Source organism: Neoarius graeffei, chromosome 14, assembly GCF_027579695.1.
Source record: "Neoarius graeffei isolate fNeoGra1 chromosome 14, fNeoGra1.pri, whole genome shotgun sequence".
NCBI classification, from domain to species: domain Eukaryota; kingdom Metazoa; phylum Chordata; class Actinopteri; order Siluriformes; family Ariidae; genus Neoarius; species Neoarius graeffei.
Genome location: NC_083582.1, coordinates 29483555 through 29505711, shown reverse-complemented (window position 1 = coordinate 29505711; position 22157 = coordinate 29483555). Strand labels below are relative to the sequence as shown.

Below are 22157 nucleotides of genomic sequence, written 5' to 3'. Positions count from 1 at the left end.
GACTTGGTCACGTGGGTGAAAAACCTCAGTAGCTGAAACCGCAGATAGGAGCGAACCTACAGTATATGAAGCTTGTTTTCTGTGTACATACAGTCACCGGCCACTTTAATAGGAACTTGTTATTGATTCTAAGATTCCTGTTCTTGGCTGCAGGGGTGGAATCCAATGTGTTCTGCTGTTGCATGCTGAGATGCTTTTCTGCTCACCACGGTTGTAAAGTGTGATTATATGAGTTACTGTATCCTTCCTGGCAGCTCGAGCCAATCTGGCCATTTTACTCTGACCTCTCTTGTCAACAAGGCATTTGTTTCCACCCACAGAACTGTCGCTCACTCAATTTTTTTTCACACCATTCTGTTTAAACTCCAGAGACTGTTGTGTGTGAAAACCCCAGGAGAGCAGCAGTTTCTGAAATACTCAAACCAGTCCATCTGGCTCAAACCAACACCCATGCTACAGTGAAAATCACATAGATCACATTTTTTCCCATTCTGATGTCTCATCTCATCTCATTATCTCTAGCCGCTTTATCCTTCTACAGGGTCGCAGGCAAGCTGGAGCCTATCCCAGCTGACTACGGGCGAAAGGCGGGGTACACCCTGGACAAGTCGCCAGGTCATCACAGGGCTGACACATAGACACAGACAACCATTCACACTCACATTCACACCTATGGTCAATTTAGAGTCACCAGTTAACCTAACCTGCATGTCTTTGGACTGTGGGGGAAACCGGAGCACCCGGAGGAAACCCACGCGGACACGGGGAGAACATGCAAACTCCACACAGAAAGGCCCTCGCCGGCCCTGGGGCTCGAACCCAGGACCTTCTTGCTGTGAGGCGACAGCGCTAACCACTACACCACCGTGCCGCCCTCCATTCTGATGTTTGAAGTGAATATTAACTGAAGCTCTTTATTTGTAGCTACACGATTTTATGCATTGTGCTGTTGTCAAGGGATTGGCTGATTACATAACTGCCTCAAACAACAGGTGGCTGGGTGTTCCTAATAAAGTGGCCAGTGAATGTACATGCCTATGATAAAGTTTAATTTATAAATTAAACACAATATGACTTCAATAACAGTAAATAATAATAAAATTAAAATGTTATAACGGGGCGGCACGGTGGTGTAGTGGTTAACACTGTCGCCTCACAGCAAGAAGGTCCGGGTTCGAGCCCCGTGGCCGGCGAGGGCCTTTCTGTGCGGAGTTTGCATGTTCTCCCTGTGTCCGCGTGGGTTTCCTCCGGGTGCTCCGGTTTCCCCCACAGTCCAAAGACATGCAGGTTAGGTTAACTGGTGACTCTAAATTGAACGTAGGTGTGAATGTGAGTGTGAATGGTTGTCTGTGTCTCTGTGTCAGCCCTGTGATGACCTGGCGACTTGTCCAGGGTGTACCCTGCCTTTCGCCCGTAGTCAGCTGGGATAGGCTCCAGCTTGCCTGCGACCCTGTAGAACAGGATAAAGCGGCTACAGATAATGAGATGAGATGAGAAAATGTTATAACAATATACTATAATAAAAGTTATGTGAATGTGCGTTCTCTCTCTCTCATAACAGGAATGGGATTCTGATGTTTCCACTAATGATTGAATGGATCATGATAGATAGATAGAGTACAATCCATTCATGGATGGTTCACACTCCATAGCATTCCATTAAATACAGTCAGGTGGAAAAACACAATATCCATTAATTTTCTGCTATGGAAGACCAAGTGGGAATGAAAATGTGTGTGTGTGTGTGTGTGTGTGTGTGTGTATATACGTATATAGATAGACAGAGTGTTTAGTTTATAAATGAAACTATCATAGGTATGTACACTCACCGGCCACTTTTTTAGGAACACCCAGCCACCTGCTGTTTGATGCAGTTACAGTGCTCAGCGTAAATGAGTGCACCCCCTTTGAAAAGTAACATTTTAAACAATATCTCAATGCACACAAACAATTTCCAAAATGTTGACAAGACAAAGTTTAATATAACATCTGTTTAACTTATAACGGGAAAAAGTAAGGTTAATAATATAACTTAGATTACACATTTTTCAGTTTTACTCAAATTAGGGTGGTGCAAAAATGAGTACACCCCACAACAAAAACTACTACATGTAGTACTTTGTATGGCCTCCATGATTTTTAATGACAGCATCAAGTCTTCTAGGCATGGAATAAACAAGTTAGTGACATTTTGCAACATCAATCTTTTTCCATTCTTCAACAATGACCTCTTTTAGTGACTGGATGCTGGATGGAGAGTGATGCTCAACTTGTCTCTTCAGAATTCCCCATAGGTGTTCGATTAGGTTCAGATCAGGAGACATACTTGGCCACTGAATCACTTTCACCCTGTTCTTCTTCAGAAATCCAACAGTGGCCTTAGATGTGTGTTTAGTCATGTTGGAAAAGTGCATGATGACCAAGGGCACGGAGTGATGGTAGCATCTTCTCTTTCAGTATAGAGCAATACATCTGTGAATTCATGATGCCATCAATGAAATGCAGCTCCCCGACACCAGCAGCACTCATGCAGCCCCACATAAGGACACTGCCACCACCATGTTTCACTGTAGGCACCATGCATTTTTCTTTGTATTCCTCACCTTTGCGACGCCATACAGTTTTGAAGCCATCAGTTCAAAAAACATTTATCTTGGTCTCATCACTCCAGAGTATAGAGTTCCAGTAGTCTTCATCTTTGTCAGCATGGGCCCTGGCAAACTCTAGGCTGGCTTTTTTTGTGCCTGGGCTTTAGGAGAGGCTTCTTTCATGGACGGCATCCATGCATGCCATTCCTCTGCAGTGTACACCGTATTGTGTCACAGGAAATAGTCACCCCAGTTTGGCTTTCTACTTCTTTAGATAACTGCAGTGAACTCGCATGCCGATTTTCTTCAACCCTTCTCATCAGAAGACGCTCCTGTCGAGGTGTTAACTTCCGTGGACGACCTGGACGTCTCTGTGAGATGGTTGCAGTTCCATCTTTCTTAAATTTTTGTACCACTTTTGCTAAAGTATTCTGACTGATAAGTAAAGCTTTGCTGATCTTCTTGTAGCCTTCACCTTTGTGGTGGAAAGAAATTATTTTCTTTGGGGAATTCTGAAGAGACAAGTTGAGCATAACTTTCCATCCAGCTTCCAGTCACTAAAAGAGGTCATTGTTGAATAATGGAAAAAGATTGATGTTGCAAAATGTCACTAACTTGTTCATTCCATGCCTAGAAGACTTGGTGCTGTCATTAAAAATCATGGAGGCCATACAAAGTACTACATGTAGTAGTTTTTGTTGTGGGGTGTACTCATTTTTGCACCACCCTAATTTGAGTAAAACTGAAAAATGTGTAATCTAAGTTATATTATTAACCTTACTTTTTCCCGTTATAAGTTAAACAGATGTTATATTAAACTTTGTCTTGTCAACGTTTTGGAAATTGTTTATGTTCATTGAGATATTGTTTAAAATGTTATTTTTCAAAGGGGGTGCACTCATTTATGCTGAGCACTCTAGGTAATCAGCCAATCCCTTGTAAACATCACAATGCATAAAATTTAAAGGTATGTATCTGGCTGTCTCTCTCTGTCTTCCTTTCTGTTTTTACACAATACTCATGTGTTATTTAAAATTATATTATGAAGTGTACAGTGGTGCTTGAAAGTTTGTGAACCCTTTAGAATTTTCTATATTTCTGCATAAATATGACCTAAAGCATCATCAGATTTTCACACAAGTCCTAAAAGTAGATAAAGAGAAGCCAGTTAAACAAATGAGACAAAAATATTATACTTGGTCATTTATTTATTGAGGAAAATGATCCAATATTACATATCCGTGAGTGGCACAAGTACAACCCCGATTCCAAAAAAGTTGGGACAAAGTACAAATTGTAAATAAAAATGGAATGCAATAATTTACAAATCTCAAAAACTGATATTGTATTCACAATAGAACATAGACAACATATCAAATGTCGAAAGTGAGACATTTTGAAATTTCATGCCAAATATTGGCTCATTTGAAATTTCATGACAGCAACACATCTCAAAAAAGTTGGGACAGGGGCAATAAGAGGCTGGAAAAGTTAAAGGTACAAAAAAGGAACAGCTGGAGGATCAAATTGCAACTCATTAGGTCAATTGGCAATAGGTCATTAACATGACTGGGTATAAAAAGAGCATCTTGGAGTGGCAGCAGCTCTCAGAAGTAAAGATGGGAAGAGAATCACCAATCCCCCTAATTCTGCGCCGACAAATAGTGGAGCAATATCAGAAAGGAGTTCAACAGTGTAAAATTGCAAAGAGTTTGAACATATCATCATCTACAGTGCATAATATCATCAAAAGATTCAGAGAATCTGGAAGAATCTCTGTGCGTAAGGGTCAAGGCCGGAAAACCATACTGGGTGCCCGTGATCTTCGGGCCCTAAGATGGCACTGCATCACATACAGGCATGCTTCTGTATTGGAAATCACAAAATGGGCTCAGGAATATTTCCAGAGAACATTATCTGTGAACACAATTCACCGTGCCATCCGCCGTTGCCAGCTAAAACTCTATAGTTCAAAGAAGAAGCCGTATCTAAGCATGATCCAGAAGTGCAGACGTCTTCTCTGGGCCAAGGCTCATTTAAAATGGACTGTGGCAAAGTGGAAAACTGTTCTGTGGTCAGACGAATCAAAATTTGAAGTTCCTTATGGGAATCAGGGACGCCATGTCATTCGGACTAAAGAGGAGAAGGACGACCCAAGTTGTTATCAGTGCTCAGTTCAGAAGCCTGCATCTCTGATGGTATGGGGTTGCATTAGTGCGTGTGGCATGGGCAGCTTACACATCTGGAAAGACACCAATGCTGAAAGGTATATCCAGGTTCTAGAGCAACATATGCTCCCATCCAGACAACGTCTCTTTCAGGGAAGACCTTGCATTTTCCAACATGACAATGCCAAACCACATACTGCATCAATTACAGCATCATGGCTGCGTAGAAGAAAGGTCCGGGTACTGAACTGGCCAGCCTGCAGTCCAGATCTTTCACCCATAGAAAACATTTGGCGCATCATAAAACGGAAGATACGACAAAAAAAAGACCTAAGACAGTTGAGCAACTAGAATCCTACATCAGACAAGAATGGGTTAACATTCCTATCCCTAAACTTGAGCAACTTGTCTCCTCAGTCCCCAGACGTTTACAGACTGTTGTAAAGAGAAAAGGGGATGTCTCACAGTGGTAAACATGGCCTTGTCCCAACTTTTTTGAGATGTGTTGTTATCATGAAATTTAAAATCACCTAATTTTTCTCTTCAAATGATACATTTTCTCAGTTTAAACATTTGATATGTCATCTATGTTCTATTCTGAATAAAATATGGAATTTTGAAACTTCCACCTCATTGCATTCCATTTTTATTTACAATTTGTACTTTGTCCCAGCATTTTTGGAATTGGGGTTGTATATGAACCTTTGCTTTCAGTATCTGGTGTGACCCCCTTGTGCAGCAATAACTGCAACTAAACGTTCCCGGTAACTGTTGATCAGTCCTGCACTCACAGATATGTAATATTGGATCATTTTCCTCAATAAATAAATGACCAAGTATAATATTTTTGTCTCATTTGTTTAACTGGCTTCTCTTTATCTAGTTTTAGGACTTGTGTGAAAATCTGATGATGTTTTAGGTCATATTTATGCAGAAATATAGAAAATTCTAAAGGGTTCACAAACTTTCAAGCACCACTGTACTTGTGGCGTTCCAAGAACTAACTTTATGTGCTGCCAGTCCAGGGACATGTTTTATTCTTCAAAGTACGCCTAAGACACATCTTCCTTTAATTACCAACACTCACAAAAAATACCCAAGCACACACATTTTTGATATATATTAAATGCTTTCTTTAATACATAAATTTCCCCTTGCCCTTTATCCCTTCATCAGACAAAAGGTTTCCATTCAATGGTTATTTCTTTAACTTTGGATTGAAGCTACGAGTCTAACATGGCTAACAGGTGAAAGCAGCTTGCAACTTCCAACTTATCATTGTGAAATCTCCATTCCTAAAACATCACACAACTCGTTTCATACTGCAATGACTTTGTAGTCAAATAAACAAGTGTGTCATATTTGCTCTGTTGAAACACCCTGATGTGATTGCTTGTGTGGTTTCTGAAACTTTGGTCCTCTACTAGCTACAGTACAAACATGGATAAAAGTGCATAGGACAGCTATTCATCTTGAAGCCAGAAACATTTTCTCAGTAAACAGTTGGATATTACTCTGGGCCAACATCAGTCTCATGCACAATATATGATGAGCGACTTTCAGAGTGTTGAAATTTCAATGTGTAATTATATGCTACAGGTGAAAAGGATATAAAACCTTATATTTCTAATTAGATTCATATATTTTATTTTTTTAATCTTCGTAATATGGGTGTATTCAGTTATTTTATGAAACTGTTTATGAATAATTTGTGACTGTAAATGGTGTTTTTTTGTTTGTTTGTTTGTTTGTTTTGCTTTTTTGCTCACTCTCCTGCTGCTCTGCTCTTGGCCCATGTGTGGATGTCCATCACTTCAAACACACTGGGCTTGTCTTTGCCCACCAAACCTCCTTGGAGGGAATGCAACAGTGCTCCAGTTGTCCTATTATAGCCCTGCCTTCTTGCTTGGAATAAGACTTGACATAGGAGCCATTTGGTTGACTCGGTTGCTGAGGGTAGAGAGCCATCTGCCTTGCTCCATCTGATCTGTCTGTGACACGGGCGCTAGTGGATAGTAAAAGAGCACCAGATTTATTCGATATTCTAGCTGCTGACACAGCCCAAGAGGGGTGCTGTGTTTAAAATATTATATATGGACTTTCCCTGGTGTGAGACATGAAACTGAAGGCAGGAATAGCACAAATGTGCATACAATCTATATTTCTTAATATCATTGTTTGTAATGTAAACATTTGAAGGATTTATTGTATATTTATTGACCTTATTTATTTGGGTCAATAAATTATTTATTAATGACCTTATTTATTTTTGTATTTATGTAGGGAAGCCATGGCCTAATGGTTAGAGAAGCAGCTTTGGAGCCAAAAGATCACTGGTTCAATTACCTGGACCAGCAGGAATAGCTGAAGTGCCCTTGAGCAAGGCACCTAACCCCAGGTTGCTCTGGATAAGAGTGTCTGCCAAATGCCTGTAATGTAATTTTATATTACCAGATATTGAAGGTGCTCTTTCAATTTACATGTTTAAATTTGCCAGATCAGCAAGGCCACAATTCTTGCTGTCTTCTGCTTACCTGAGCTTTGTTGACTGAATGATTGGCTGAGTTATGGAGGATATGATGGAAGGAGGTTCAGGCCTTTCGCGTACAAAATACAGAGTCTTTTTAAATAGATGAGCATGACAGCATAACTAGCATGACATGGTGCAGTAGTGAAATGTGAGAAGATTTAGCTACAAGTCTCTGACTGCGATACATAGAAGCATGAAAAGCAAAAATTGTTTCTCTGGTCATAACCAACAAGTACGGTATGACTAGTCAGATTCTGGACAGAGTGTGTTTCTAATAAGCATGACTAGTGTGAGTGGTAACCAAGGTAATCCGATTCCATTTGCCTCATATTCCACACTTAAATTGTGTGACACTTGCTTAGTTGATGCAAGTGGCTATATTTGACTCGGCTGTTTGCAGCAAACAAAATGAGTCACACACCCAGACTCAGTGCAGCCACCTATACCCCAAGAGCACATGTGAAAATAAGGCAGCTCTGGATCTTCCTGAATAGCTTTCGGGGGCCAAGAGGTAATAATAACAGAACAGCAATGACACTTATGCCCCCAATACCAAAATAGCAGATGAGTGCTCACCAGCTACTTCCCATGCTCCTACTGTATTCAATCTCGCACAACTACTGCAGTTATTTTAGTAGGCTCTGCTTTGTATGCTTGCTTTCATTCGTTTTGTTCACCCATGGATTTCTACCTTCCCCTTCACAACACATCCTTATGAAGACAGCTGTTGTGTTTTGTTAAACAGGTGGCTCTGGATGGATTTCTGAATGATCATCTCTAGAAACCTTAGCTCATGTATTTGTTGATTCATAGAGAATGGAAACCCAGTAAAAAGGTAAGAAATAAGACAGTTTTATCATTAACTGATATACAGTACTAAACAAACATAGTAATTTTCTCTGTACAAGTACATAATGCTAGAAAATAATTTTTCGAAAATAGCTTTTTTTTCAAATGGGTTAGGCGATAATGACTTACACTATAGGTACTACTTAGGCATGTAAGTAGATACTACTACAAAGTTGAATTGTTTTTTTTTATTCTATTTCATTTATTGGTTATATGTGAAACCATTGAGTGTATATTCTGTATTCAAAGTGCTATTCATGATTTAGAGTTTACAGTTCAAGTTTGATTTGATTCAAAAGAAAATCACTTTCAAAGATTTTTCCTGAAGGTTAACAAGGTCTTGTTTTGGTAGCATAGTTTTTAGTTACATGTAAATAACAGATGCAGGGAAATCATCCAGACAGCAAGTTGATATGAAATTATGAGCACTGGAAAATGGTTGTGGCATCCAAATTCCCTTGGCTGCTTTCATAATTCATTTTCTACTGTTTAATTCTTAGTCGTCACTGCAGTGCTGTCAAGTTTTTTAACATTCAAAATTACAGTTATATCTTTAAAGATCTTTGCTCTGCTATTAAAATATATTTGTATTTTGCCTGGAATTGTACTGGCATGATTGAGTTCTGTATGCAATCTATTATACTTGAAGAAAAAAAAATAATGCAAACATGATGACAGCATGAATATTTGCTGTCAGAAGACCTCAGCAATCATAGAGATTGATAGAGTTCTTGAGTTTATGTGTGTTTTATGTCTGAAGTTTATGTTTGTGGTTTATGGAATTGCAGAGGAGGTAACAAAGTGTGAACCAAAGTACTGCCCTGCAACAATACATTAACAACAGACAGGTCTTGTGCATCATGTGAATGCTGAGCTATTTTTGTTAAGCCCATGGATGGGAATTGCTTATCTTCATGCTTGTAGTCATGCTGCTACACATGGCTTATGTGTTGCAGATAGGTATCCAGGCTCTCCTAAAAATAGTTTATGTGTGGCTTGGGGCATTTCTCTCAAATGTACTTGTGCACTTTAACCTTCTGGTTTAACACATGAGAAGGGAAAACCTTTTAAAGAAAGGGGAGTAATTTTATATAACCTAATGTCTGTTTTTTTTTTTAATAGGAAAATCATGAGGTAGTGGTGAAATACTGGTGATGGCCACGTAGAATGTTACGGACATCAGTCTGAAATACGTGGATTATACATTCACCATGAGCTGCCTGGAGAAACATGTGAGTCATAAAGCAAGCATGAAGCACCCTTCCAACCTGGATAGCTTTATGGATGAGACGGACCGAGAGGTTATGAGCCTTACAGACCGAGCATTTAAGAGTCTGTGCATCGGTGATGAGGCAATCTACAATGACTCAGAGCTTTTATCATCTCCAGTAGACTGTCACAAGCCTCTAGCTGAAGAGATACCAAAAAAGCCTCGAGAGAACACTGCCTTGGATGTTAAGAAGCACGGAGCTCACCGGCCCAACGGTGTGTACAACACACCATGGCAAATGAAAAAAAACACAAAGGTGTCATCACTTTTTGCCGCATTTGCAGCTAAGAACAATGACACAAAAATGACAAATGGGGACTTATGGGACAAATCAGGACTGCTTAGCATCCAAACAGAGCTATCAGACTTTTCTTCAGATTATCAAAACCACCTCAGGGATGAACAACTTTATCAGGTCAAGAGTCATTGTAAGCCTTCTAAGAAAGAGACTCTTAATAAGGCAAGCCAGAATAGAGATAATTCATCAGGAAAATTGTTTAAAAATCAACATAGCAAATCCACGAAGCTGAGAAAACTGAATCCCCAAAACTTTTTCCTTCACAGTGAATTCAGCCCATTCCAGTCCTGGGGAGACTTAAATAGGTTTGGACTGGAGAACATGGATATGTTTCCATGCAATAGTCTGGCTGGATTGTATGATTCCCCACTTTCCAGAGAGCTAAACAATTCAAACAGATTACTTGTACCAGAGTCAAATAAAAGAGAGACAAGCCAAAGCACCTCACCTATGGAACCTCAACATAAATCTAAACCTGATTTATCACAATGCTCAGCACAGACTTTGAAAACTGCACCTCCAGTACCAGAAAAACCATCTGAGCTAAATTTCCAGAAACTGCCTGACATTCAAATTGAGACTCTTCAGCCACAAATGCAGCTGACGTCCTCTGGATCATTTCAGAGGTGTCAGTCTGAAGGGGATCTTTATGCTCCCTGGAGGAAAAGTCGAAGCAGGGCAAAAGGTGCTGATCGACCACTTATCAGCTCGCCTGCTTGTGAAAAGTCAAACACTGGTGAGGAGGGTGCAATACAAACTAAAAAGGAGGTTAAGACAGTGGAAGAAGCACCTGGCTTAAATTCAACTCCATTCAGTATTTCACAGCTGTTGACTCCAGTCATACCCTCCAGACAGGGTACAGGAACCTCAGAGATACTGCAATCTGTCCATTCACCAGCAGCTCTTGATATCCCAGCACTCCATGAGACAGATATTCGTCCATCACCTGACATCAAAAGAGAAAGATACAAATCCAAGGCATCAAGTTTATTGTTTAATCTCAAGGACAACCGAAAACGGGTCAAGGCAACATACAGCCCACCAAAGTTTAAAGGTTTAGATGTAGCAGACCAAAATAAACTGTCTCCTCTAATTGAACAGAATGTTACCAAAAATGTTCTGGAAAGTCCAGAAATTACAGATTCTAAAACCACATCGACTGTTCAAAAAACTAGTATGTATCCAATGAGTCCTGAGACTGCAGACATACAAACCTCTCGACTCAGTGGTCATATAAATAGCGCACTGCCAGATGACTTTTTGGGACTTAGTCTACTGCAAGCTGGAAATAGAGGCTCACCTATTAAATCTTTGAAATCAAAAAAGAATCCTTTGGCCAAAGCTACATATCCATCTTTAAATTTGTACCGGAAATCTAGTCCAGTAGAACTGAATACCAATTCTAATACCAATACTAAAACCATGCCAATGGATGCTCCTGGTTCTCATTCTACAATAAATAAGAGTACAGAAGAGAAGTTGAGCAAACGACATTTGCCCGAGAAGAATAGGAAGGAACTGCAAAGAAAAAGTCATTTGACTAAACCAGAAATAAACAATGCAAACCATGAATATATCCATCTGAACCATGTTGAGACTGCAGACAAAGTACTGACTGACAAAACGGATGCAGTAGCTCTGAAGGAAAAATATGTTCCTACAGTTTCATTGAAGCACAGTGCACAACAGGATGCCCCAACACTTTCAGGTAGTAGGAATCAAGACAAATTGAATATGGAAGAAATATTTAAGGTAGAGGAAAGACCTATCAAATATACTGAATATCACAGAAAAGAACCCAAACCTAATCATTTATTTTCTGCAAGACAAAACAATTACATAAAAAATCTAAGATACGTGGATGTAGTTCATGAGAATGATGATAATGATGATGAATGTGCATATTGGCAAGAGAATGTAATTTCTGTTGGAAGGGATGAGCCAAGAAAGAAGATATTGAATGTAGATGTGCATAAAGATAAAGGAAAAGTACAGGAAAATGTGGATGAACCATTTATCAAAGAAAGTGTTACAAATGATGCCTTTACAAAAAATAATTATAACATACCCTTGGTGAATGATCTGGGTATATGCACTGAACAAGGAGTGGCCAAAAATGATGCTTTTTCTATGAAAGGAAACACGTCAGCAAAAGTTGCACTGTTCACTTTAAAGGAACAGCCCTCAAATAGAGTATTAGGCTCAAAGAAAAATAACATAGTAAAGGATAAATATGAGTTAGCCACAGTGGCTTTGGAGAAAAGGATTGCTGAGAGAGAACAGAGAAAAAAGCAAAGTGATAGGCAAAGTGGACAGGATTTACCCATGAAAGGAGACCACAATAAAGAAAGTATGCTAACATTGGGTCAGAAGGAAACATCAGGAAGTGTTATACCAGACAGGCGAGGTCAGAATCACGACACCAATCATGACGAATGTCATGTGCCTGAGGTAAAATTAGCTGAACCTTATAAGCAGGAAGGTACTGCAAAGCACAGCCCAAGTAGACTTGTACATAGGGACAGATCTGACAGACATGGTCAACAAGGTGACACAAGCAATATCCAGTCAATGGCTAATATAACTGAATTTAAAGAAACAGTGTGTGTGCCTAAAAACCTAAACCTCAGTCAAGAAGTCTCAGTAGTCCAGGACTATTTTGACAACAAACTCACTGGAGTTGATGAAAATGAGCCATCTATTCAGAAAAAGAAGGGCTCTTATAAACCAGAGGCTCCTCCAAGGAGAGAAAGAGTAAATTCCCAAAGAGAAGACAGCACAATGAGTGAAAGACAAATAAAAGAAGCTGTAGGGAGTATTGAGAGATCAGTGAATTATGAAGATTGTTTAAGCACAGAAGTCAAGAAATCTAATCTATCAAAGAATAAAGGACCAGTAAAGGGTCATGTATCATCACTTGCGGAAAAATTTAACAGAGAACAAGTATTGCCAAGTTCAAATATCCAAGAATGTTTGAGTCAGGGAGACGGGCTCATGGTCAACCCTGGATATGATTTATTAAAGCAAAAAACAATTTCACCAAAGAATACAATGGATTTTTCTGAAGTTGAAGAAATTTTAACAAAACATAATCATAAAGCAAGAGAGACAGATTCAGACAATAAGGAATTACCTGACAATGATTCAAAACTAGCCATGGGAAATGAAACAAATTTAGGTGGAGAAATTGGTGATAAACAGGACATCCAGACTGTTAACAAATATGTCACAGAAAATGAAGAGGACAAAAAAGATGTGACTAAAACAGAGAATGAAAGTGCATCTGGTGTTTTGAGAAAAACAGACAACCAGAGCAAATCCAAATGTCATGGTGAAAGCTCTGTCAAAAAGTATTTAACTGACCATTTGGGGAAATCTGATGAACCTGATGATGAATCTGAAAAGACACCAACCTTGAATTTGATAAACCCTGGTAATGCTCCAGTGAATAAGATAATCCTCTATGACATTCTTAATCAAGCTGATCCTTCATCATTGGTAGATATTAAACAAGTAGAACAAGACAATCTACTTTCCAGACTATCAGAGGACTCATCCTTTTCACACAAAACAGAAGAGTCATCATCTCTGAGCAAAGCTGAAGAAAGAAAATGTGAGAATTTAGACCAAATGGATTCCTGTTCCAATAGCAACCCTGAAAGTAAACTGCATAACTTAGACATAGCAGTTCCTCCTCCAAAAGATGTGGAAAAACGAGGGTGGGTGCAGTGCTTGATAGACTCAGCTCACAATTTAACACCAACATGCCAGTCCAATGCCTCTTCTCCCACACTGGGGAAACTTGCTTTATTTAAAGTGAAAGACAACACATTTAGTGCATCCCCTGTTACCAAAACAGTAAAACCCATACTCCATAAAACTGTTGCAGGAGTTACACAACCCTGGTCTCCAAAAGAAAGCCTAAGTGGGTCTGAAAGGGGTGAAGAAGATCCAGACCTTTTCAAGGACTTTGTGGATGTGCAAAGTCCAACTTTGCTCTCCACACCTATCCGAATCAACCAGTCATCAACACAGGTTGCACCCCCTCCATCCCCTCAAGCCACCACAGACCAGGAGAAAACAAGACTGATGGATAGTTCCACAGTGCCAAAAGATGATGAGTGGCAACTGGCAACATACTCAGTTTCAGAGGGAATAGAAAGCTGTGAAATGAGTGCAGGAGACACAGTGGGGGAGCTTGCCTTCAACACTGCATGTACAGATAGCATAGTGGGATCGAAAGCACCAAGTGAGAGATCTGAATCAGCCTGCAGTGGCATTGAAAACCAGGTTCAGGGCAAGCCACCTGCTGTCCCTCCAAAAACTGAGAAAGCCTTGCGTCGTGCCATGAAGCTGACAACAAAGAGGATCCAGAAAGTGGAAGCTAAAAATAAATCAGAGCGTGGCCGAAGCAGTGAGAAGGGTTCGAAGGGTTCTTGTCAGAAACGTGAGAGGAGGCACCACAGTTGTGACAAAGTTCTCACTGACAGATCATACCAACGAGAGCATAGCATTGACAGAGGTAGCAGTAATCAAAGCACGGGGGCAAACAGCAGTGAGACGTCTCTGCTAAAGAGTCACACAAGTGAAACACATGCTACACAACATAATAAACCAAACAGCCGTAGGAAAGAGAAAGATATTGTAAGGAAACTACAACATGAACGTCATAGCAGTCTAATCAATACGGATGATGATGCAAAGAGCTCAGTGGCTGAAAAGCAAAAAGAAAATCGATCACAACACAAAGATCAGTGTGATACCCATAATATAAATGTTGACCATGAGAGATTGGGACGTACTAGTGAAAAATACCTACCACATAAGCTGTATCGCAGGGCTCACAGTTTGGACAGATTTTCAAGTGGCAAACAAAGGCATCAGTTACTTAGCTCTGAAGAGCCTGTCTCTAAAACTACCACTGAGACATTAAACAAACTGGACATTGCACAGATAGCACCACTGCGACAAAACAGCATTGAGCAAACTTATGGCTCTCCAGCAAACAACATTGTACCACAATCTTTCCCAATAACCCAAAGGAAGCTTCTGCAGGATCTTGATTCTGGACAGTACTTTGTGGTGGACATGCCAGTGCAGGTGAAGACAAAAACCTTCTTTGATCCAGAGACAGGAAGTTATGTCCAACTGCCAGTTCAGTCACTTGATGGGTCTGTACCACGGGCGCAATCTGTAGAAGTTGTGAATGCACCTCCACTTATGCTATATCATGGCTTTGTTCCAGTGCCTGTCTCATCCTTACCTTAACTGAAATCCACTGTTAAAGCAGGCTCCATGGTTGCTCCTGCTTGCTTGGACTTATTTCAAACCAGTGAGCTAGAGCATGACAACTTTAAAGAAAAGCACAAAAGAGAGAGTCAGCCTGACACATGAGCCATGTGTGTATTAAAAGAGCACTTCTGATTGAACATAATCAGAATTTGATTGCTTAAAAGAGATGAAGATAATTATCTTATAGACCAATAAAAGGTCTTGGAATTGAGCGAGTCTGAATTCAGGCATTAATATTTTTGTCCTAGATGAATATAAATGTTTTGCTTCTAGCTCAAAAATGCTCTAGTTTCCTTCTTGCTTTTGGGATTTTTCTAATGATTATGTATTTTCTGATCTTTGACTGGGGTATTATGTACAAGAATGTCTAAAATAGTGCTTTTCCCAGTGTTAGTACAAGTGTATTTAAAGAATAATAATGTTCACATTCTTTGTCATATTTACATTTGCAGATGACATGATGTACTGACTAGAGATAAGTGAAAGTAGTGGCTGTATGTCTTAAATGGCATATTTAAAGGTTAATTTGAACATTAACTACACATTGTGTATTTATGCAATAATTTGTGTATTTTGAAATGATTTATCTCATGAGGCTGTGTTGTTGGCTTCATAAAATGCAAACCATTCCAATAAAAACTCTCAACAAATGTCTAATATTTCATATCAAGTAGGAATGGTCAGCTCTCAGTGACCGGTCTAAATAAACTCCAGTTTAGATCAATCACTCTCCATGCTTTGATGGGAATTGTGTTATGCATTTTCTCTTCAACCACATCAGTTAGCATGTTATTGACTCCTGAGATTTCCCAGGGAGATGAATCTAAGGTACTGGTATCTACCTCTGAGCTTTAACTTAAATTATATGCAAGTGTGGTGGCATGAGGCGTAAAGTATGGATTAGGACACTGTAAAGGATTTAATTTATTGCCACTAGACTACGCCACCCTGGGAATTTCACCCAGGGAAATATTTTGGATATGATAACCCCCCAAAAGAAACACAAAAAGGGCACTTAGGTTCGTTAGCAAGTGAGAGAGACAGCAGTTAAAAAATACAAATTTTATTATTAACAAGTTATTTAAAAAAAATCACTTGCTCTGGGACAATCAAGAGAAAACCTATCAGAGCTGAGACTCACGATGCAAATAAAAAGGGGAATCCCAGGAACACCACACATGAAACTAAATAGGAAGCAAAAACCACCCAACGTGCAAAACACCACAAGGGGGACACCAATCCACCACAGTAGACTCAGCACCTGAAGGGGGGAGACCAGAGAGCAATGGGTTAGAAATGAAAACTATTTAATAACAAAAACTAGATAGTACTCGACACCAACGGCGTCGATGGGGATGCCTCCGCCTGGTAGACTACACGCCTTATTAAGTTGTAATTTGGGGATGGACATTTGATCTCACAGTAATCTTGACCTGTGACCTTTTAACCTCAAAATCTAATCAGTTCATGTTTATCCCAAAGCGCACAAATGGTGAAAGTTTGGTGAAATTCCTTTCATTTGCCTTGGAGATATTGTGTTCACAAGGTTTTCGGACAGACATTTGACCTCACAGTGACCTTGACCTTAGACCTTTTGATCTCAAAATCTAATCATTTCATCTTTGCCCCAAAGTGCACAAATGGTGAAAGTTTGGTGAAATTCCTTTCATTAGTCTTTGAGATATGGTGTTCACAAAGTTTGGGGATGGACATTTGACCTCACAGTAATCTTGACCTGTGACCTTTTAACCTCAAAATCTAAATCAGTTCATGTTTGTCCCAAAGCGCACAAATGGTGAAAGTTTGGTGAAATTCCTTTCATTAGCCTTTGAGATATCGCGTTCACAAGGTTTCAGGACGGACAACCCAAAAACATAATGCCTCCTACACCTTAAAGGAATACTCCGGAGTGAAATGCTTTTTAGGTCTATTCTCGCATTATTGGGAGTGCATACGTTGAGTTGCTACCACAATCATGTCAATCAGCTGTGTTTTGAGTAAATTAGTTTTTTGTGATTTCAACCGGAAAGCGCTAACATGGCAGTGGCCAGGGCATATCTTTTTGCCGATACAAAACGCTAGTTTTAAAACCATTGCAAAGCTCAAAACAACATGACAGTTCAGTGGAAGTGAGTAGAGGGTTCCTACAAACAAAACGAGGTGTCTCTCGCTCTGCAAGTGCACGGATAGAGTGTGTAGAAGAGTAAATACAAAGCCAGTGACCTTACCTGAAGTTGGGCTTCCTCAGACGCCATCTTCAGTGAACAGTCCGTAAAAGTCGAGTGCCGAGTGCAGAGCCCATCCTGCTGGAAATGCACAATGGGCTCTGCACTCGGCACTCGACTTTTACGGACTGTCCACTGAAGATGGCGTCTGGGGGAGAGCTAAAGACACCTCATTTTGTTCGTAGGAACCCTCTACTCACTTCCACAGAACTGTCATGTTGTTTTGAGCTTTGCAATGGTTTTAAAACTAGCGTTTTGTATCAGCAAAAAAACATGCCCCAGGCACTGGTGTGTTAGCGCTTTCTGGTTGAAATCACAAAAAACTAATTCTCAAAACATATCCGATTGACGTGATTGTGGTAGCAACTCGACGTATGCACTCCCAATAATGTGAAAATAGACCTAAAAAGCATTTCACTCTGGAGTTTTCCTTTAAGGTGGCGGAGGCATAAAAATAAGGAATGTACCAATAAACAAACAAAAGAACAGAATAACTATTTCACCACGCTGTTCTCTCACACGTGTACACACAGGTTGCTGCACATGCAACACCACAACAGAGGACACATGAAAATAGCGCACCTACCAGCAGCGAACAGGGAGAGGCATGCAGCAACACCCAAGCGAGCTTCTATGACACAAAAATGACTAAAACAAGCACTGAATAGACAACGGGAGAGAGAAGGCAGCTGCTGCCAACAGCCTACCTGTCGCCACATGAAAGCGGAAGTAGAAGCCACCAGGACGTGACATAACCCAGCCTCTGGCAAGCGAGAGGCAGACAGGTGTCAATCTCAATCCTTTATTTCAATTACATAAACATATAATAGTCTACATGAGTCTGCAAATAGTGCACTGCTAATCAAGGCAGACTCATGTTTACAAAGAAAAAAATATTTTATATGAATTAATATAATACTTAAATATGTATGAAAAAGATAATAAAACATACTTGACAAATTAACAACTATTTGGTAACAAAAAGAAAAAGTGGAGACAATACTTGTTATTCGATATAAAGGTACAGTAATATATCATTCAATAACACTGAAAAAAATATACAGAGAGAGAGGTATACTTATCATACTGATAATAATAATTAATGCATGGTATTAAATAATATTTAAAGTTAAAACTAAGATAAATAAATATATATAGCTCTTAATTATATATAGAAATAAAGTTATGTATAAAGAAAGAGTTTGGAGATGTCAACATCATATCCATATCTACTTAAATCAGAAGAAAGGTGGTGTCTGACTTTTTTCTTGAATGACAATTTAGATGAAGATCTTATAGAAGTTGGAATTTGGTTCCATACCCTAACACCAACATGGGAAAATGAGTTATTTTGTCGATTTGTACGAGAATACTGAGTATATAAGTTCTTGGAGTAAGATGACCTAGTGCTATAAGAATGGATACTAGAAATAGAAGAAAATAATTTACAATTGTTTGAGGGTGCACTTTGATTAACAACATCATACATTAATTTAGAAATACATTCATAGAAAAGAAGATTCACTGGTAAAATATTGGTTTTGGAAAACAATGGAAGGGCACTTTCTCTATTATCAACAAATTGGATGACTCTTAAAGCTCGTTTTTGTAGGATTAATACTTTATGTAAATGAGTTTTACAAGCCTGTCCCCAAGAACTAAGACCATATATTAAATAAGGTTGAATCAGAGAGCGATATAATGTCATAAGGGTATGTAGTGGAATAAAATGTCTAAGCTTGGCCAAAAGGCCGACAACCTTGCTTATTTTGTTGCAAATAAAATCAATATGAGGCTTCCAAGAAAGACTGTCATCGATTATTAAACCCAAATATTTGACATACTTTTTACGTTCAAGTGAAACAAATTTGTTTTGAGAGTTATTAAATAGGCGGCACGGTGGTGTAGTGGTTAGCGCTGTCGCCTCACAGCAAGAAGGTCCGGGTTCGAGTCCCATGGCCGGCGAGGGCCTTTCTGTGTGGAGTTTGCATGTTCTCCCCGTGGGTTTCCTCCGGGTGCTCCGGTTTCCCCCACAGTCCAAAGACATGCAGGTTAGGTTAACTGGTGACTCTAAATTGACTGTAGGTGTGAATGGTTGTCTATGTGTCAGCCCTGCGATGACTTGTAATATTAATTGAAGATACTTTTTTACGATAGTGAGAAAAAAATTACAAAATTCGATTTTTTTAGATTAAGAACAGTAAACCATTCATGAAGTTTTGTTAGCTCTTTATTTACCACACTTTCAAGTACTTTAATAGATTTATTAGCATATAAAATGTTAGTATCGTCAGCAAAGAGGTGAAGCTTAAGGATATTGGAGGCATTTGAGATGTCATTTATAAATGCTCTCTTAATAAACATATTAGAAGATGCCTTTATAGCAAAAGAAAAATAACTCCTCATGGAAAGACTTATTGGAACTCTCTCTTCAAAGATATAAACTGGAGTAGAGCTTGGCTTGTCCATTTAAATTTTTAATTTCTAACAAAATCAGAGAATTACATCTTAAACTATTACATAACATCTATCCTACTAATGCATACATCTCCAGATTTTCCGATATCGATGACAGCTGTACCTTTTGTAAAAAAAAAAAGATAAAGGTTCATCCATTTATTTTATAGATGACCATTTTGACCTTTTGGAAAGATTTGGGAAATTTTCGCTAAAACTACAGTCAAGTATCACTTTGATGAGAAAATCATTATTTTTGGCACTTTCTCGTACAATAATAAATTTAACATAATTAATCTCCTTATATTACTAGGTAAATTCCATATACATAAAGTCAAAATGTCCAAGGCAACCCCCTCATTCCCATTATTTTTAATTGAATTAAAAATATATTTTGAGTCTCTGTCACATATCAAATCCAACAAAAAGTGCTTATCAGCTATTCAATTTTATTCAAATTACATTAAGTGAAATTGTCTGTCATTTCAATTTGCCCTGTTTTATATCTCCTTTTCTTTCTTTAAACTTATTTCTATTTATTATTTTATTTATTCACTTATTTATCTTATCACCCCTATTTTTTTCTATGTTACTTATTGTTTGATTTATGCCTTTCTCATGTCTTGAAATGTCTGTCACTTTGTTTTTTACTTGTTCTTACTGCTTTGTTGTTGTATTGTCTAATCTTAAGTTAAAATTAAAACAAACAAACAGACAGGTGCTCTCTGCTCACCTTTATGCAGCATTCTCATGCAGCGATTGGCTGGGATCGGAACCCAGCTGAACGTCACTAGGACAAATCACTGCATACTGCCACATAAGCCCTAAATGGAGGGGGGGAGATGACTAGTATGTTGCCAAATCAGGTCGTTGGTGTTATTATTGTTATGTAGGCAACAAAAACAGATGGAGAATAATTTCTCACAACAATTTTACCATTTTGGTTAACAATAAGCATAACATACCAATTTTGACCACAAAGACCCCCTATTTTTTTTTCCTTTATCCTTTGTGGGACCAGGTAAAACAAACAAACAAACAAACAAACAAACAAGGGAGATACTACAGGCTGACAATTAAGAAGAAGCCTTTATTTGTCACACATACACAGACTTAAGCACACAGTGAAATTCCTCCTCTGCATTTAACCCATCTAAAGCAGTGAACACACACAAGTGAGCAGTGGGCAGCTATGCTACAGTGTCCAGGGAGCAGTTAGGGGTTCAAGGCTCAAGGGCACTTCAGTCCAACCTTCAGACTATGGCTGCCCCATGTTAACCTAACCATAAGTCTTTGAACTGTGGGGGAAAACCAGAGCACCACCCAGAAAACATGCAAACTCCACACAGAAAGGTCTCTGTCAGCCACTGGGCTTGAACCCAGAGCCTTCTTGTTGTGAGGTGACAGTGTTAACCACTACACCACTGTGCTGCCCTGATATGCTGGATTGAAACTGATATACCAGTTTCAACCATAAGGGCCCTCAGCTAGAATCATCTCTTTCTAGGTCTTCTACAATGGTGAATGTGGTGACATTATCTGCACACTAGGAAGGTTTCCAACCCCCACACGAAATTATAGTCTTGCAGTGGGTTCTAGACCTGGTACTAAGCAGTTGGTACCAATGGAAAATGCAAATATACAATGCTGTTTTGCAGGCCTTCACTATATCTAGACAAGTTAGTGATTGCATGTGTTACTAGTCAGCATGCATCTTAAGCGCTCGAGACTGGAGTTCATACATCTCACTATGTGGCTGAACCAAGCATTCCAATGGTATTCGCATCTCAGTACATTAATAAGCCTATCAACAGATAATAAAGTCCCCAAGCCAGCCCTGTATCCAGTGAGGGCTCTTAACAGCTATATGAAAGTGACTACCATGGTTTTGGAGAGCACCATTAAGGGTGTCTAGTAAGGTTATCCCATCAGGTAAAGGAGATAAAGAAATGCAGGTAAAAAGATACCTTCTGCACATCCTATGGCTACCTCCTCTGTGGTCTGAGCAGCGTCACTTTCAGACTTTTACAAAATGGTGGCATGGAGTTCACCATCTACCTTCAGAATTTACAAGCTGAATGTTACTTCATTACACATATGTACAGTAGAATGAGCACAGACAGCAGTACCAGGGCCTTGATGGATTCTAATTTTCAATGGACAACAGCATGAGTCCTTTGAGTGATTCTCATCCTGAAAAAAGAAAGCTATCAGCATGTGGAGACAGTGATGTGATTGAGCACTGGTTTGTGAATGGAGCCAGGAGAGTGAGTGGTAAGGATGAGTCTGCACCTGTGGATGATTTTTCCTTGGTTGAGAGAGAAGAACAGAGAGAGAGAGAGAGAGAGAGAGACCATCCAAGTGACCCACATCTGGCAGGGTGACAAGCAAAATGATATCCAAACCAGCTGACCTGCCAAGACATGAAAAACCCTACACTAGAAAAATAAAAAGAGTAATGTCAGTGATCTGTCAGGATT

At 39.3% G+C, this 22157-nt stretch overlaps 1 protein-coding gene across 1 annotated transcript; it reads left to right on the top strand.

Annotated features, from left to right (window-relative positions):
• The first annotated feature begins 7092 nt into the window (after positions 1–7092).
• On the top strand, positions 7093–15585 carry LOC132898103 (uncharacterized). The gene is made up of 3 exons (XM_060939495.1): positions 7093–7154; positions 8032–8121; positions 9258–15585. Exon 3 carries the CDS (start codon positions 9347–9349, stop codon positions 14969–14971), a length of 5625 nt encoding a protein of 1874 aa, XP_060795478.1. The 5' UTR covers positions 7093–7154; positions 8032–8121; positions 9258–9346; the 3' UTR covers positions 14972–15585.
• Positions 15586–22157: the final 6572 nt, after the last annotated feature.